Source organism: Haliotis cracherodii, unplaced genomic scaffold (assembly GCF_022045235.1).
Source record: "Haliotis cracherodii isolate W230 unplaced genomic scaffold, xgHalCrac1.p SCAF_19, whole genome shotgun sequence".
In the NCBI taxonomy this organism is placed as follows: domain Eukaryota; kingdom Metazoa; phylum Mollusca; class Gastropoda; order Lepetellida; family Haliotidae; genus Haliotis; species Haliotis cracherodii.
Window position 1 is genome coordinate 5502601 of NW_027266274.1, and position 20153 is coordinate 5522753.

At 40.1% G+C, this 20153-nt stretch overlaps 1 protein-coding gene across 1 annotated transcript in view; it reads left to right on the forward strand.

Moving 5' to 3' along the window:
- Window positions 1-9830, forward strand: part of LOC139467051 (uncharacterized) — a 29102-nt gene extending 19272 nt beyond the window's left edge. The window contains exons 6-8 of the mRNA XM_071248764.1: window positions 990-1166; window positions 7622-7795; window positions 8416-9830. Of these exons, the coding sequence (XP_071104865.1) occupies window positions 990-1166; window positions 7622-7795; window positions 8416-9803 (1739 nt within the window). The 3' untranslated portion in view covers window positions 9804-9830. The remainder of the gene's footprint in view (window positions 1-989; window positions 1167-7621; window positions 7796-8415) is intronic.
- Window positions 9831-20153: the final 10323 nt, after the last annotated feature.

Genomic DNA, 20153 nt, shown 5'->3' on the forward strand with positions numbered 1-20153 from the left:
GTACCACCGGGCATCTCGATACAACACAACACAGCATCACAGTGCATCACCGTCTGGATCAGAATTGTAAATTGTATATTTATTAATACTTATCCTCTATCACAGTGGACATGCCTCGCTGATCATTGGAACATGAGACCAGCTATATTTGTATTTAACTGCATTTTCATAACAAATTCGTGCTACGTCTGTGTACGCTTTTGGTTACAGTGGCTTATCCAGGGAGGTTGGGGGTGGAGTGTGGGGTGGGGTTTGGGGGTTGCCGTCAAACTGATAGAATATTCATAATTTGCTTAAATGATGCGTATTTATGGACTAGTGACTGTTGTCAGGTGCATTTTGGGATTGGCTGCTAATGTGTGCTATATTTTGCAAAATTTTGCTAAGCAGTTGCTGAATTTTGCTAAACAGTTGCTAAGCAATTTAATGATCAAACGATCATCATCCTATAATTCACATACACTTAAGACCCTCATAGAAGCATTTTCAGTCAAGGTGAGGTGAGCCAGCACCCCATCATCTATACTACTCCAGACATATCAACATGCATGAAGATTTAATTGGTTCATTGTAGATTATTCCTTCTTCAGCGTTAAATAAGTTAGATGAGAGTTTATTGAAGGTTGTATACTAAATACATGTGCTATGTTGGATAAATGTCGGATCAAGCAGTGTTTTGCTGTAGTCACTAAAACGTGCCACTTTCCAGTGATGATGTGGCGTGTATTTATCATATGCATTTTTGTTTTGTATTTTGAGTTCACTATTTGTATGTAAATAATGACCTTTCTGTGAAACATTCGTTCTTATTTCGTAACATTTGACTATTATTGGGTACTTTAATTCAACTTTGTATTGTTTGACCGAATGGCAGTCCATACATATGCACAAGTATAAGTAGAATTTTATAAACTGGCAAAGCATCAGTCCAATGTCTCCTATGGCACATTGCTGGACACGCTTTCTCACAGCAGTAAATATCTTTTCAGTGATTGATTGTGGGCTGCCGCCAAATATGGTCGAACTAAAAGTGACGGTGACGTCAACGTCGTACAATTCCACAGCCACATACGTTTGCAGAGAAGGTTATGATGACTACGGAGGGTCAGGGATCAGCACGTGCACTGAGAACTCCACATGGTCAACTATAGACCTAAATTGTACAAGTAAGTTTATTATTAAACCTAACAGTAGAAACTAACACAAGGGCTGTCATGGATACTTTAATCATGTAACAGCAGAATGCTTGAGAGAAAAACATCCCACAAGGTATAACACCGAACATACCACAGTAAAACCTTTTGGGGTACAAGGGCTAATTTATTTTCAGGCATACTGGCAAAACTTACAATGAATGAGATAGCCCTCGAAACCCCAAAATGTAACATTAATTATGGTATAAACATGATAAAGCTTGGGGACTAATCCTAATTTATCTACATTATACAGATACAATCATACAGTACCCAGGCTTAAAGCTGTTATTAGTTTGACATGCAGAGTATCATCTATGGTGATGTAGTGTTCATATGCGTTTGACCGCCAGTCTCCAAATAGTTTTATCAAGGTTTGGGGAAGTACCATCTTGAAGGCAAAAACAGAAGACCCCTTCGGAAGGAGTGTCCGCTGTAGTCATCAGAATTGTATCCACGCTATTTAAATAGAACTTCATTGTTCTCACGAAACTTGAGGAGGTCCGATAACTAACCGTCCATTGCCCATTAAGGTATGAGAATAGTGGTACCTTGGTGTTTCCTACTGAAAACTGTCATACCCTATCATGGATTGCTTTCAGTGGACATAGAAGGGACTCTGAAATCACCAATAAATGGCAATTTTAAACTAAACTGAACTGAATTGTCTTTGAATAACTCACCACAATTGTTGCTTGTGTTCAGTGCAATGACACATCAAACATGCACAAAAATGTGTCTATTACGTCACAGTGAGTAACGTTGACTTCCTAATGACTGTTTCCTGTGTATTTCTACGAGAATTTGTAATGTTATCTGGCGGTTCACTCTTTGGTCTCTTGATCTCTGTCGACAAGAGTCTCTGTTCCAAGTTGTCGAGAGGGCTTTCTAATCCCAAGAACATTACAGATAGCATGGAAGGATGGAGGCCTTTAGTGATCAAACCAGGAAAATGGAATGCAACATCACAGTCACATGTCATGAGATAGGAGGTGCACATAGATGCATATGCTAGATTCCCCAATCTGCATAAATGAAGGCACCTTCAGAATAAAGTACCACGACGTCTCGTGATGACAATCTCTGCCGTTGGTCATATGTCACTAAGCCAATGAATTGCTTGGAGAATCTGTATAAGGCAAACTCTCTACCTTCGGATAGAAAGAACGCCGTGATATAACTGGAATAATGTTAAAAGCGGCGTTAAACCCAACTACTCACTCGGATAGAAAGTCAGACACCTAACCGACTGAGCTCCGTCCACACTGTTAAACTAAGTGCAAAGTTACCTGGTCATGCCTAAGTTGTTACGGAACTGAACGAAAAGGGTCGAATAAGTGAAGGACACTTACGAAGGTTACGGGTAGAGATGGTGTCATGTGACTGTAGTCTATGACACTTACGAGTGATCTACAAGATACAGAGTGTAGTGAAATTATGAACTGATACGGCACGATCTGAAAGGCTCCACACGTCAGACGTCGAATTCACGGATACTCATGAATGACATGGTATATAATAATTGATGTTGTGACTGAGTGCAGGAGGGAACACTGTGAGGATAATGTGGATCATAGTAAGGAAAGAGGGAGGAATAAGCATGGCTAGTGAGGCCACAAGGGTAGGTCAGCTTTTGAAGCATTACTGAACAAATGTAGCAGATGAAAGTGGCTTGTTTGCACACTGTTTCTGCTGACCATGTGACATACTAGAGAAATGAGTGTTCATGCGATGTACACAGTTCACAATGCCTTACTTAGTATGGCAGACCACACAAATGGTTTCCTCTGAGGGGATAAACACACTGGAAATGTATACGACTATACAACAAGTATTTCCTCGGAATGAAATATGATGACAACATGGGTTTTTTTCACTGCTGACAACTAAAACAAATCTCTTTGCCAAACCATTACCCGGGGTGTCTGACATGTTCCCTTATATTGATATTTTACATTACACATATATAGTCAATGTACACCACAATATAGTTATTACTCCATTCTTGCACCACCTTTTCACAGACACATATACCTTTTGTTGTTTTTTTGTTCTGTGTTGATTTCCGGAAAGTCCTCCTTTTTGCGATACACCCAATAACCTTAATAAACTACTGCACCCCCAACTGATATACATGTACTACTATCGGCTTGCATTAAGCTTGATATTATGACATCTATGATTGAGAGTATTCGATAAACATATTATACTTCGGAGGAATGTACACCCACAATGGATAAAATGTGCCACCAAGTTTAGCTTCCCTCTTAGTTCCTGAGGTTCTCTTTTAGTTGCCTTTCTCTAACCAACAGAAGAGCACAGTTCTGGTTGAAGTTTCTCATCATAAATACGTGATATCCATTAGTCACTGATTTCTCATCTTCCCGAGAGAAGGGTGTTAACTGACTGTAAAATTCCAGTATCCACCCTTGCTGAACTAGGCTGGAATCTTGGGGCTCGACCGTAGCGCCACCAGTGTCTATTATGAGCTATGTCAAATCCTGCAAGTGACCAAATTCTGTCAACTTCGAAATTCGTTTCACGAGTTTGAATGGACTATGCATAGACCTGTTAGTCCTGCCAAAAAATAAATCCATAATGCCAGCCAAGTTCGGCAAGGGTGGAAACTGGATTCTCATAATCAGTTAACTCCCTCGCCTCGGGAAGATGCTGATTTCCCGTTTCAGATAGACTGAGAAAATCATCCATATAAGCAATCAACACTAAACCCCTACGTTTCACGACATCCACTACAGTTATTGAAATATTTATGGGCATTTTGCAACACCAATAGGAATATTTGTATTACAGAAATACACTGGAATATCGAAGTCGTTAAACTACGACTGTTGGCCTGTCACTTTGTAGCAGTTTGTTTTCGCATGAAGTACACAGTAAACAAACTCTAACTTTATGGCATCATCAACTGCCAGATATGCAAAAGGTGTTAATGTCGTGTAAGAGTTCACTCCCTTTCCCGTAGTTTTACTACAGTCATGAATACGTCATATTTTTCCATTTGGCATGGGAAAATCTCCAGAGCTGCTGACTACAGTGGGTTTTTACAATGCAAGGTATATGATTTCCACATTCAATATCTTCTCTAATTTGAATTTCTACTGTATCATACACTGTTTATTTCCATAACACTACTTTATCTGTCGTCCTATCAAGAGAGGTCTTATTCGTTACGAGGAGTTGTTTTGTTGATGCTGCTGGTACTTCTCCCTACATCCCTCCATATTCAGGAATGTGAGAACAGACAGTTTGGACATTTATGCCTTGATGGGTGTTGGAAGTTTATGCAACAGGCATTCCATTTTTGTCTGCTAGCCATGGTTTCCTACCATTGGTACGCACATTTGATTTGTCTTTCGTGTGATCTGAAAAGATACTGTCCTTTTCAAGTGATAGAACACATTATGAAATGACACTAGATCCCACTGAATTCCTGTGCTGTTTTGACATCTTCGGTGAGCATCATTCGTTTAGCATGACTGATGGGATACTGGAAATCCGAGTGAGACCAATATGTGCTGTATTGCCCATGTAACACTTCATCCCCAGCAGACAAGCCCGTCCCTCATCTATCAGTGTCTTGAGGTCCGTGCTTCCGCTGATATCCATTGTGACTGGGTCTCTTGCTCTGGATATGGTCGTGATCTTGATCACATTACAAATTAGGTTTCCCTTTATCAAACATTTAAGGAAGTTGATCGGTTTGAAGTTCAGTGTCATTTATCCCATAAAATGTCTTACGTTTACCATGATCAATTGCCTTTTTTCCCATCCATGAAACCATCATCTAGGTTCATGCAATTTTTCAAATGAATGTCTGAAATACCTTTCACCAAATCGTTTAATTCCCGTCCTTATTAGTGATGCTGGTAGTTTGCTTTTCACCTCCCACTGCAGTCTTTATCATCTGTTGCAAACCTTGAGTAGCCAAAGGTAAAGTATTCCACGAATAGATTGAAAACTTAAGTTCAAGCACATTCTCTCCTATGAGCAATTCCAGCGAACTCGGGTCACTCAATTCTTGATTGCGAAGTATTTCAATGTGCCTGAATTCAAATGTGAAACTTTACCTCATGCTGCAAGATGGATATCTTCCTTGGTGGCATTAGTGCACAAAATGAATATCGGGTTGGACAAAAAACATGACCTAACAACAGTCACTAACAAAACAAATTGGCTTAAAATCAAAATGAGTCATTTCTGCTATTTTAATTGTCTGACACTTTTTAAAGCATCAAAACCTGTTTCACATATCCATGATACCGTGGTGTGATCCCAAAGAGGTCTGAGGGGCAGACATAATAATTCTAGAACCGAGACACCAATATTGTGGAGGGCCAACATTTTGGATTATCTTGAAGGTCGTTATAACCAATCTTGGAATTTTCAGATGTAACATTTTGATTTACAGAGATATATGTCTGCTAATAATATTGAATAATTTTGGATATGTTTGATAAACCTATACTCTATTCGTATCATGAATGGTCGTTGTCCCAGTGATGCTGTTATTAGGGGCTATACATTCATTAGTGATATAAGGGTCACCGTAAATGAGTATAATATTACTATTACCTAATTATTATTTACTTCTGTAAGGCATTGAACACAGGCACACGTCGCAACACTTTCCATCAGCCATGCTTTTACGTACGCTTCAGTCAGTCAATGAGGGTCATGATTTATGCAAGTTCATTTAGACTGAAATGAAGTTCCAATAAAAAAAGAAATATTTCTTGGTATTTTATTTTCTTTGAAATTTTCACCTCTTATTGAAAAAGCAGCTGATGCTGTATTTACAGATAGTAATGACAGTATCGAGGTTATATGTGAGGTACTTTCCTATGATGGTGGTGAAATGAAGAAACTAACTCACTTAAAAAGAAAACCCAGCAAAGGCAATTGCTACTAAATGAGATTATGTGGCTCAGCAAATTCACAAGAGATAAAGATTTTATGTCGTTGAGGGAATATACTAGAATTAGAAATCCACGTGCTTGAATAGAAACATTTCAATACGGTTGTAAAACTAATATTGACATTTTTAAAACAGCATGAGTCCCGGTTTAAATCTTAAGCACTGTTGATATTTTACTCAGATACCCTGAATGATGTCTTATTTCCCGAAAGAGCGTATTATGGTGTGATTATTCTGCTACACAAATCAGGATCATTACTGATGCAAACAGATATCGAGGACTTACGGGTGGCCCAGTCGTCTAAGGCGCAACGTTTCGCTGTGCAGAGTTGCCTTGGGCACGCCAGAAACCTATGATTGTGGGTTCGAATCCCGGTTCGCCCCGATTCTGGTTCTAGGTTTGTCAGCATCATACCCGTGCTTGTGGGTTTCACTGAAGTTGTAAACGTCTTAGACCTCAATCACTTCAGGCTTTCCTCTTGCATTAAGCTGACACGCCGTGATGTAACTGAAATAATGTTAAAAAACGGCTTTAAACCCAAGTCACTCACTCACTCACTCACTCATTCAAATGGTGTGAATATCAAAATTATAATGCAATATTTATCAAAATGTAAAGGGATGTGTCAGAAATCATGGAATGTATTCTGATGTATTGACCAAGGCTGTATTCTTGGCCCTTTCATTTTCTGTTTTGGTTCATTAATGGACTTGCTGTACAAATGTATGGTATACAGCTACATTCAAGTGTTTAAGATATGTTTCTTCGGTTATGGGTATGCTTGATGAGCTTCAATTTCTTTTAGTTTGTCCAAAGTACGACTATCTAAGATTATGTCAACAACTGAGAAGTGTACTCTTAAAAAAACTTTCATTGTTCATTTATCATACTGCCGAAAATAAACCTTTACTATGGACATGTGGCCTTTCAGTGTGGAAGTATCTTATGTACATGTACCCACTACCTACTACAATTATACGATACACAACAAATCAACACATGTAGAGCTGGGTTCACATATATTGAGAATAGTGTACATTGCATCTAATGTTTGCTGCCATGAATTGTGTGACCCCCACCCTCATCCAAATCTTTAAACGGAAAACTTATATTATATACAAACATAACATGCTATTGTGAATACAATAATCTGATGATAGAAAAATACACGATGCATGTTTTATTAAAGCTTTGTTGCATAGGTTCGTGGAATTCGATTCATGATGTCATAATTTCACCTGAGATAATGTTTGTCCCGACGTTTTCTAACAAGACTTGAATGGAAGTGTGCGTGTGCATGGGGTGCTGTCAGTGCTTCAAGACACACAATCTTTCTCTGGAGCGGTCATTTTGTTTTGCTGTTCACATATTCTAAGGACATCCCTACGTCCAGCGAACAATTTTTTGTTAAATAAAATTTAAGGATACATTATGAACGAAACTAACCAGATGCACTCGTATATAACACAAAAAGTATGTTGTGTCACTCAGTTGTAGACTGCGGCTTCCCTCCATATCAAGACGGCGCCATGGTCGACTACGTCAACACGACGTTTGGTGCCGAAGCCAACTCTATCTGTGTTAAAGGGTACTCATCATCGGGCAATGGAACATCAGTGTGTCTGACTAATGGAACTTGGTCACAAACAGACTTGGTTTGTACAGGTGAGTGATTCTACTTCATACTGAATATTGGGTCTGGAACGATTCATCTGTGAATAGGTGTCTTCACATGCGGTATCAAAACTAACTATCCAATTCTATTTTCTGATGGTGTGTGCAAAGGGTTCTGCAGCCAATGCTTGTCTAACTGACTCCAATGGGTTTCTATCAGAGCCGGAATATTTAGTCAATTTCTGATAAACGAAAGTTAATCTCATTAAAACCTTCGTTGAACTATCGAGTCAGAATATGTCCAATATCTGTGGTAAGAGAGAAATGAAAAGCGAAACGTGTAGACGTCGTTTGTGACCTGGCTATTTTTGTGTCGTACTCAGCTTGAGCTTCGAACCACTGGTCTGTTTGATCAAGTTCCGATTAATTACGGACTGCCACAGAGCTGTGACATTGCTTACTGCGGCGCAAAATCAGGTTCGCCCTCCTTTTGTTTAGAATACATTAAGGTCTCCGGTACCTGTGTTCATGGGTTCCACGAAATTGGTAAACGTTTACGACTTGATTTCACATTGGGCTTATCTCTCACATAGATTAGGCTGCAGTTGAACTACTGTTTAAACTCTGTCCATTGTTATGTGTAATTGATCTTCTTGTTGTCAATGTTGCAGCAGCATCTCACAGTACATGGCAACATGTGGCCACGACAACAGCATCAGCTACGCCGAGTGGCCAAGAAGAGGATTTAAAAACTCGAATTATCGCAGCCTGTAAACCCAAACTCCGCGTCAAAGCTAATTTTGACCTTTGGAACAGGGTCACGGACCTCCATTCATATGGCGTCAAAAGCGGTCCGAAAATTTGGGGCCAGTCGGTAAGACGGTTAAGTAAATCGTCCTGGGATGCCTTTGAACCATCCCCACAACGTGAGTTCGATCTGTTTGTGTCGGACGCGCAAAACAACTTGATGTCAGTGAATGACGATGGAATAGCCACGAAAAGCGGGTATGACGGAGATTTCGTTTGGTTTGTGAAAGACGATCAGTGCGTATCAACATCCCGTGCCAATGACATTCGATCTGTTCTGACCAGTCTGTTTGAAGGGGAAATCGATCCCAATTTTGATACCTACGATATAGATGATAGCAACAGGACTGTATATGGGCAGATAACTGGTCATTTGTCACAAAGTTCGTTGCCTACACTCAGTATACCTTTTTACTGGTTTGTTAAAAAACAAGGTACGTCGGGGAAAGTAGATATCATAAGATGGCATGTTGCAGGCGGATTTCTTAGTGCGGAGCTACGCTCCGCTACCATGCCCTGGTGTCCCGATACGTGTTGGCACCATGCCTTTGACACAAGGGCCTCATCCTCAAACAAGGACAAACATATCCGTCATCTAACCAACGGGGTACAGCATGGACACAACATCATGGTTAAGGTTGGAAACGTGATAGCAAAGGCACGGGAAGTAATTCTACACGACGGCCACGTGACTGTAAGTATCAAAGAATTCTGGGTACCATCTGATAAAAATGCCTTCTCATCCGGATCTCATCAAGCGTGGATCATGGCTTCAACGACAGGTCGCGATGTTCAGTGCATCCACGTTCCTGAGTCCGCTGTCGTCGAGGATGTAACAGAGGGTGGGAAACCCTCCATCTGGTTTCTAGACACACGACAGTGGGATAAAGTTTTCACCATAGACGGGACCGGGGCTGTGCTGTCTGGGTCAATGTCAGATTTGTTAAACAAGGTCAATGAAGGGAGATCACTCCGAGTTGGTGTGCTTCACACAAATGACATGTACAAGGCTTTGGAGGTGGACACTGTGGATGTTTCAAGCACAGGTCAAATAGCAGTGGATATTATCCACAACGCAGATCTAGTGTTAGGACCAGGAAATGACTTCCATTTTACAGACACATGTGGCGTGGTATCATCCATCATAACGACAGAGGGCAGCTACAAGACGTATAGATCTAACATCGGGTCCGCCGGAAACCACAGCACAGTCAATGACGTGGCAAAAATTGACTGGTTCGTTGAGATGTAACATACATGTGCTTTGATATATACACAAAAGTACAGGATTAAGGATGTATATGGCTTCTGGCAATATTCTATCCACACAGAAAATTTGCTATGACGTTTTTGTTTTTATTTCCATGCTTTACGGATCCGACGACCCTAACTTTTACAAATGTGGAATAAATCATGAGGACTGACAAGTTAATTTCCATCTAATATTCTAAAGGGGCGGTCGGGTAGCCTAGTGGTTAAAGCGTTCGCTCGTCACGCCGAAAACCCGGGTTCGATTCCCGACATGGGTACAATGTGTGATGCCCATTTCTGGTGTCCCCCGCCGTGATATTGCTGTAATATTGCTAAAAGCGGCGTAAAACCATACTCACTCTAATATTCTAAGATGTTTTACTGAAAACATGAATAGTGTCGGTAACAAGGCCTTAGGTAAATGGTATAAAAATCGAATAAGGCGCCGGTAGAGTTTAGGTGCCTATAATGCTGGCATCTTTGCTTCAAGCCTGTAAGATCGTACTACTACAACGTGGTTTATACCCAAACAAATTACTCTGATCAGTCTGTTCCCCAATCTAAACACGCTGATTGGGAAATTTCACCAAGAACTTAGCATCAGTCTGGCGTTTGTTTCCAAAGGAACGTGTTAACATACGGTGATTATTCTGCATAGGTATTCCAACTCGTATAGCACAGACTTAAGAGCATCCCCATCAGTATATCTTCTCCGTAAAGAATATTCCCCAGAACCGTGTACGTGTTATTCAAGTTATACCAGTTCAAGAGACCTGATGTGGACCTGTTGCCTAGAGCTTTGGGATAAACAAATATCTTTCATGATTCATGTACTCTCTTGTAATTTTCTCATATTACAAGTTTACACAAGCAGTTTTAAGATTTTTTCGCCTCTAGATATGCCTTTGTTACTGAAAGCCGAGTCCTATCACAGCTAGCCCGTGCTAACTGCACTTCCTACCTACGCTCCCGCTGATCGGCGGTGGGTGGCCGTTCTGCTAGGAGCACAACAACATTTTTCAATAAATTTCAACAGAAGGGGGTATTTTATTGCCGCTTCAGTTTACAATAATTATCCCTTTGGGTAACTTATAGCACTTTTGCAATGAGGATGTCTGCATAAAAGTTTCATATCTTATTTGGGCTACATACTACATATTGATTGTATATGTAATTGTGAAAGTTATGTTTTTCATCACAATATTTTGAGTTTCTTAATATGACACAAAAAGTTATTTAAGTTATTTACTGTCTTTTGTTTGTTACGTGATGCATGTCCGGCTCACATTTTTGAGGTATGACGAACATATCACATTACTCTTCTGTGGATTGTAGAAGTTCCATTCTGTCGGCATTCCAGATGTTGTTGTTTTTAAGAGTGTTGGGGTTCCGTTATATCAGAGCTCCGGAATGTCGGTACTCCAGAATTTAGTGGTTCAGGATTCCAGAATGTTGAAGATCGATCCTTAATATAGGGATCCCAGAATGTCGGAGCTTAGGAATGGTGTTTCCCAAATGACCGGGTTCCTGAAAATCGGAGATGAGCAGTGTCAGAGATTAGGAATGTCAGGCTTCGGGAATGTGGGGTACAGAATTTAGGGGTTCCGGAATGTTGGGCTTCCGGAAAATTAGCTTCCCAAATTGCGGTGTTTAGGAATGATTGGGTTCAGGAATGTTAGGTCCCAGAATGTCTGAGTTTGGGAATATCGGGATTCAGGAATGTCATGGCTCCGGAAGATGTCTGAACTCCAGAATATAGTGGTTCAGGAATGTCAGGATTTCGGAATGTAGGAGATGCTGATTGTCGACATTCCAGCATGTCAGAGCTTACGAATGTTTTGGTTCCAGAATGTCCGGGTCCAAGGAAAGCGTTTTGAAGTGTCAGAGAAATATCAGGGTTGAGGAGCGTTGGAGTTTAGAAATGTCAGGTTTCAGGAATGTCGGGGCTCCATAATATAGGGGTTCCCGGAATGTTAGGTTCGGGAATTTTGGAGTTTAGGAATGTCAGGGTTTAGGAATGATGGAGTTTAGGAATGTCTGGTCTTCAGAATGTATGGGTTCCGAAATGTGAGGTTCTGGAAAGTTGGAGTTTAGGAATGTCAGGGTTCAAAATATGGAGTTTAGAAAGGTCCGGTTTCATGAAAGTCAGGGCTTTGGAATGTATTGGATTATGAGGGTGCAGACTATCGATGTTGATGAGATGGAAAGAAGTATTCACAGTTTGACGTTAATAATATATTGCTTTGATATTCTTACTTATCTTTGCGTTGTTAAGCTCGAAAGGCAAGTCAAGCACCGTATGACTCCATGAGGTGGCACAGAAAAGACATAACCCAATGATAATCCACTTCAAGGCTTAATTATAAACGAAATCATAACTGTAACCGGGTTTTCTTGGCTTTATCCATTATTTTAAACAGATGACACCAAGACGGCTACGGGGTGTGAGGCTTATGTTTATTATAATCACGATAGACGCCCTGTAATAAGAAACAACAGATAATATAGTATATGCATATTAAAACATAATATATATCATATCATATCATCAAAGCAATACAATCATTTCTATTATTACTTACAACTAAGTATTATTAGATGATATGATAGAAATGGCTTACAATACATATTAACTAAAATGGTTAAACATACCCTATGTGTGGCACAAGGGTGTGAAACGTAATACCCTTGAAATGTCACCATTCGATCATGATATGTCCTGCAGAAGAAAGAGCAGGAAAAAATACTTAGAGTGACTAAATACAATGAAATGAATAACAAAATGCATAGTTGGTGCAATTCCATTAATGTAGATATAACTTGGCATGTATACAAGATAATATTAAAATACACTAAAGCTTAGGTTTAAAGTTCAGCCTCTAAACCACATTCATTCAAAACATCAACATTAATAGAAATATATGATTCAATGTGAATATAATTACTTCTTAGATGCTTATTTATAATGCATAATCTTTGATTACTATTTAATCCTATTTAGAAATAAAGATAAATTATAAACTAACCTTTTGTGGTGATGTATGAATACTCCCAGTGCAGTGCATAGAGAAGGTGGCAATATGGAGTTAGTCAGAGCAAGAAGGTAAAGTTTGAATGTGGCCAATCACAGGATCGCTTGGGGTGTGATTGATCAGCAGAGGGCTGGACAAAGAATGTAGTTGAGCTTGGGTTGTGATTGATCACTGAGGCCTGGACTTAGAATGATGGGATGAAAACAAACACACACCTGTTGAATAAAGTTCAACAGAAACAAAACTTGAAATAGATTTATTTACAAAAAGACTAAAATACAAATATATACACCTGCTACATAACTCATCGAGATGTTTCCCACTACCCTGTGTTAGATAACACTGTTTTGACATAAGGTAGAAACACATATTCTTCAGAACAAACCACACAGTCTCTTAGGAGAAAGGCATTAGGTTTCTTCAGAATTGCCACACATTCAGCTGAACAATACACAATAATACCTCCAACCTGAAAACATCTTCTGGCAATGTTTATTTATTGAAATGACAAAAATAAATTTAAAGGGGCACTGATCTAAAGCAATTCCCCGGGACTGGTGGTTGCCTTTGTTATTGTTTTTTCCTCGTGAGTACCCGGATGATACGCAACGCAACTGAGCGTGACAAGACTGGGCTACCGTCTGCAAGGACAGCTGAACATGGAGGCAATAATTATTTTACCCATTGTTTAACACTTATTGGTTAACCGTGATCTATAAAGATTTCGACAAAGGGCGCATGTTAATTAATTTCTGCAGCCTAAACAAACAGACAAAAAGAAGCTCATCGGATGTCGTCATTTGGAATTAGTTATATGATTATATGATACTATTTCGGATTTCGGATTGCGTCGAAAATACGATTACTACTCCCTTGTTGTCATCCACGTTGCCTCGTATAACCCTACACTTGTGTGTATTTGTCGTCATTCGCTTGATGCTCAGTTAATGAATTTATCACAGGTATAATTAGTGGTAGCACCGCTCAGAATACCTGACAAAGGTTCCCATTTGGCATTTATTGTGTCTGGGGTAATTATTCAATCTACATCCGGGTTTCAAGTGAGGTGAAATGTGTGTTATGTAATATGCACGTGGCAGCCCAGCAAGAGATGAATGATCAGTTGATGTACTTTTTTTTTGTAAATCAACGGATCGTTCCTAGTCATAAAAGGATTAACAGAAAATACATTGATTGATTAATCACTGTTATCTTGCACAGTGGATATGTCAAAAGTGAGTGTTTACATGTCTAGGTTTACTAAAACAAAGGGAATACACTCATATCATGGCGTGAAGTCCCGATGTAAAAACAACATACTTTGTTCAAAGGGTTAACCGATAATATATTGATTGATTGCTCATTGTTATCTAACTCATTGGATTTTTTTAGGAACCGTGGACGTTATATATATATACTGAGTCAAATTAAAAACTCCACATTTTTAAAAAGTAATCCCATATGTGATATACAACGGACAAATGTATCAGAGAAGGTAATTTTTAATCATTAATGTCCAAAGAAGGATTTTAATTAACGGTGGTAACCATAATTTGTTCCAAGCACCTACAGTATTCGGTAATAACATCAACAGTTTAAATCATCAGTCCCAAGCACGAGAATCTGATGGCACACAAGTTCAGTAGCGTGTATGGCCACCATGTGCGTTGACAACTGCCACACAACGCCTCCGCATGGACCATGTGAACACATGATTGGGAAGACAACGCCATTGTTGCTGCAAATGGTGCCAAGATCTTGCAAATTCTGTGGTTGGTCCTGGAGAGTGCGCAGACTTCTGCCAAGAGCATCCCAGACGTGTTCGCTGGGATTGAGGTCGGGAGACCTTGACGGCCAGTCCATGACGTTGACTCCCGCATTCTAAAGGAAATTCCTTGTCAGAATTGCTGTGCATTGTCGTGTTGGAAGATCAAACCGGGTCCATGTGCTGCCATAAAAGGCAGAAGTTCTGGTGCCAGTGTCAGTACTGGTGCGGTAAGCAGCAGCGTTGAGGTTGCCACGGATGACAAGAAGCCTGGAACGTGCATTGCCACAGAAAGCACCCCACACCATGACACTTCCGCCTCGAAATCTGTCAACTTCCTGTACACAAGATTGGGCGTAACGTTCATGACGGCGCCTCCACACCCTCGCCCTACCTTCAGCCAATCGAAGATTAAATCGGGATTCATCACTGAAGGCGACTTGATTCCAGTTCCTCCGAGTCCATCGTAAGTGTTGCTGTGCCCACAATTGACGTTGACGTCCGTGTAATTGAGTCAGAATCGGCCCGCAGTATGGCCGTCGCGCTGGAAGGTGAGCAGTTCTCAGACGGTTTCGAACAGTTTGCGCACTCAGTCTACCCCTAAACAGTTCATTTCTGGTTGAGGTAGCCGTCAAAAATCGGTTACAGAGGTGACGTAAGACAATCTGACGATCCTCTGCATATGACGTCACACGTGGTCGACATGGCCGAGGGCGATCAGCGGTTGTACCCGTTTGCTGTAGACGCGTCTGTAAATCATAAACAGTCCGTCGACTACAACCCATCGTCCTTGCGACTTCAGCTACGGACGTTCCCGTCTGCAACATGCCGATGGCACGTTCACGTTGCACATTTGAAAGGCGTGGAATGACAAATGGCTGTGAAGACTTTTATTTCTTGGGTTTTTCTTTTTTTGTTAATGACTGCTAACAAGTATGGCTGAAAACACGTGAGTATTATGGCCACATGACCAGTTGAACGTGAAAAAACACCTTTGCCCCTATAGTGCTGTGCACATGATTTTGATCGATTAACCTGCACAAAAACGGGTGTTATGTGAAGACAATACGTGGCCATAACTGTTTAAATACACAATAAGGGCCCACAATGATAACTGATCAAAATGTTAAAATTTTAGGACTGTGAAGTTTTTAATTTGGTTCAGTATAGTTGTCATGTGGGCTTTCTCAGCCGACCTTTGAGACATGACACCTATGTGAAACACCTAAAACAATCTAAGTGATCAGTTGAGAAACGAACACCGGTCCTACTAAATAACGCACAGGGGCGTCCGGAAACGTCCGGGAGCGTCCGGTCAATGCCGGGGAGCGTCCGGGAGAATGATACTAACAAATAAAGTGTATTCTATATAATTGTGTTCTTGTATTATTTATACAAAATATCATATAGCTGAAAAATGGAAGTACCAGTAACCGGAAGTTACTGGCCGCTGCACGTGGCAAACACGTACGCCAGTTGATATTCTCACGATCTTACCAAACTGAGAAAGACATGTTTTATTGATTGCACTGTATTTTTAAAATCCCGGACGTCGTATGAAACCTCCCGGACGTTTCCGGCATCTGATGAAACCTCCCGGACTTTTCCGGACGTCTGATGAAACCTCCCGGACGTTTCCGGACGTCTGATGAAACCTCCCGGACGTTTCCGGACGCCCCCGGACGTTCCCGGGCGTTAAATAGTAGGACCCCCCGTGTTCGGGTTATAATATCCCGAAAAGATATATATTTTTTTAAATATTTGATTGTTACAGAAACACGTGACATCGAATAAGTTTCTGTTATTTGCATTTTGTTTTCCTTCATTTGCTGTAGCATTGGACAGATTCATTCCTGTTCCTATACGTCTTGGTTGGGAAATTCTTCGATGCGCGATAGACGTTGTTTTCACAAGTCTTTTCCTTTGGAAGCGTGTATATATTACAGTCAATATGTAAAATGTGATTCTCTCAGGCAATTTATAAAATGTGTAAATATTTCAGGCAATTTGACTGAAAAATCTGTCCATTTCTTTAATAGATTGACTAAAACTGATTAAGACGATCAAACGGGCCTATAAACAGCACAATAGATTATTATGTAGGATTAGATGCCAAACAATATAGAAATGTACTTTTCATCGTAACATTTTCAGTCTCTTGGTGATGATATTAAACATAAAAAATGTTTGGAATTCGTTATCATAATAACACAGATGGACATATTTTCCTTTCAATTTGTAAAATAACTGAATATTCAGGCATTTAATAAATTTCCCAAGTGAAAATTTTGCACATTTCGAATGTAAAAAATATAAACACAATGAAATAAGCTATGCTCAGGAGAAATATTTATTTTGTGTTGCAAGTCAAACAAGCGTAAACGAAAATCGCACAATTACCAAGCTAGTGATTTATCAAAGGTTCGTCACCATTACCGATGCTACCCACAAAGATACGTACATTTCCTTATTATTTCCAAAACTGTATTTCATTTTGTTGTGACCATACGCCCTTATACTATCAATAAAAGTGACAAATGCGCTTACGAATTGCGCAGCACAGGTTGCGACTAGTCTAGGTTTCTGCTATATCATCCGGATACTCACGGGAAAAAACAATAACAAAGGCAACAACCAGTCCCGGGGAATTGATTTAGATCAGTGCCCCTTGAATTCCGAAGCATTCACTTTCTAGAAGTACACAAGCAGATGTTGAGCAGACATGACGATACCTTGAGACGACGAGGTATCCATGACAACTGAGACGCCTTGTGAGCAGAATGTAGACAAAAGTGAAAGAAACCGAAGATTAGGAGATACTTAAGATGATTAGGAAATACATTTGACGAATTTCATATTCATAATAACTGCGTTTCTGTCTACTTCCATAGTGGAGCAATTAAGATTTATGTGATTTGAATCTTTCTTGCTTTCCTTCCACGCGGACGCCGGTGGAGGGAAATTGGCCGAATGTATTTATTTGTCTTCCGCCAGTGGCCGCATGCGCCATTGCATTTTGCGGCGTTGGCATCTGTCACATCAACGCATGTTATATATTGTCGAAAAGCTGATTTTCATAAATATGTAAACGTGATATTCCGTCGCATCTGGGAACCAGATTAGATTAGGACCGCCTCCGTGGTCTAGTGGTAGAGTGTCCGCCCGGAGAGCGGAAGGTCCGGGGTTCGATCCCTGACCGCGTCATACCAAAAGACGCTAAAAGATGATACTTGTTGTTACCCTGTCTGGCGCTCGGCATTAAGGGGCTAAAACAAGGACTGGTCGGCTCGGAGTCAGTATACTGTGTCTGAGTAGGGTATTCATGTTAAACTGTGGCATGGTATCTCAGTGAGCTAGCACTATAAATCGGCATCAGTCCGGACTAGTACAAGCAGCCACACACACACATACACGTGCATGCACGTCGCTATATAAGTGCAATAATCTTGGACGCGACGTTAAACCCCATTTCACCTCACCTCACCCAGATTAGATTAAATCGCTCTGTCGCGCCAATATTCTATGTCAGAAAATTATATATACAGAGCATTGGAAAACTCTTTCATGTGTCGTTCTGGAAAATGTATACTGTGCCCTTGCGGAGCACCGATATTCCAGCTATACAGGTGTGAAAATGCGAAACCTAGTAACGGCACGACAATTATTATTGTTTGGGCAGGTGGAAACTCCATACCATCTTTGTATTTGCTCGGAATCGTTGATGACAGAAACATTCCAAAGAAATATACAGTTATGGAAACAGGAAGATGTTTGTGGCTTGGCATGCAAGGGTTACACAAGAGACCCAATCACAGAAAAACGTTATACTGCTGTCATGGAGACCAATGGTTTCCCTCTGGGTGAGACAATAATTATCAAAAAAACTATCACGCGAACAGTTTTATTTGATTCATTTAGAAATGAGGAGACATATGATGATACCAGATCGTTTAAGGGGATAGTCAGCAGAAAGAAGGAGGTCGCCAACACCTGCCTTTCCATCTAGACTAGATCTGTTTATGTCAGTGAAACAAAGATATACTGAGAGTGTAACCTTGAAATCATATGTGGAATATGTTATCAGGGAAACAAAAGACTAAATTGCTTCAAACAAAACAGGTTCTAAAGTCACACATCAAACATGAGGCAATGTTTTGTAAGGATGAGTGAATGAATGAAGTTTTGATTTCAATATTGTTTCAGTCATTTCATAACGTCGCAGCATAGTGTTGGGCGAGCGAGCGAGTATGGTTTTACGCCGCTTTTAGCAATATTCCAGCAATATCACGGCGGGGGACACCAGAAATGGGCTTTACGCATTGTACCCATGTCGGGAATCGAACCCGGGTCTTCGGCGTGACGAGCGAACGCTTTAACCACTAGGCTACCCGACCGCCCCAAAAGTGTTAGGGGAAAGCCGGAAGTGATGTATGTCAGTAAATCTCATATCGCAGAGCTCTATCAAAACTGCAGACATTATTTTATTGATTTCAATAAACTGTGCTTCTCTTCTGTTTACATATTTCCTAAAGATGACGTTAAACTGTGAGTAACTTTGTGGATAAATTCTGTTCAATCAGTAATTTCAAAAGTATTGAACTATATGAACAGTAACTATACAGTAAATTACGGTTATAACGAACCCAAAGGGACAACTAATTTTAGTTCGTAATAACCGTAGTTCGTTATAAGTATATATACAGCATATATACAAAAAAGGGCTAGGACCAAAAAATATGTCTGTTATACAGGACAGTTCGTTATAAGTGATATAAGCGTGTTCGTTATAAACGTAGTTTACTGTATATACTTATCAGCAGATTACATTGCAAATACATAATCCAAGGGTGACCTTGGACTAAATTCAGGAGTTAACGGTTTGTTGGAGAACCAGCCTCCTAAAACCCATATCTCACATACACATGAAGGATGAACTCATTCTTTGTCTAGATTTGTTGGACGTATTTGTAAGTGTCATCTGTATCGTGAAATATATGGGTGTTGATCAAATGAAGCAAGTAAACTAGTTTTTTTCTAACTGAAAAGGGTGTTACCACGGGGCACTAGAAGCACACAAGCTGAGTCAACACGTTACACATGAAAATCACAGTCATTATTGACGCACACTATTATCGTCAGCACGCCGTCACAATCAAGTTCAAGTCCAAGAGGTTTTATTGTACTTAAGAGGTTTTTATTTATGTATTTAAGGCCTCCAGCCCATTAACAAAACAAGAGTACAAAGAGATAATAACCGTGAGTATAACACAGCTAAAGGATGTGCTGCATACAATACATATGAGGAGACAATGCAACAAAGTGGGTGTACACAATTATTTTACGAAGTGACTTCACGATACTATAAGTTTCTTGCGTCGGGAAAGTGCATGATGAACAAAAAGTGCTAACCTCAGAATTGTTTTTCTATCATCAGAATTCAACAGAGATTTACAAGAATACAAATTTGATAACCGCAGGTTTTTCGATAGAATAAATGCTTCCCTTAAATCAGTATAAACAGTACAAACAAGCAGTATATGAAGTTCATCCTCTA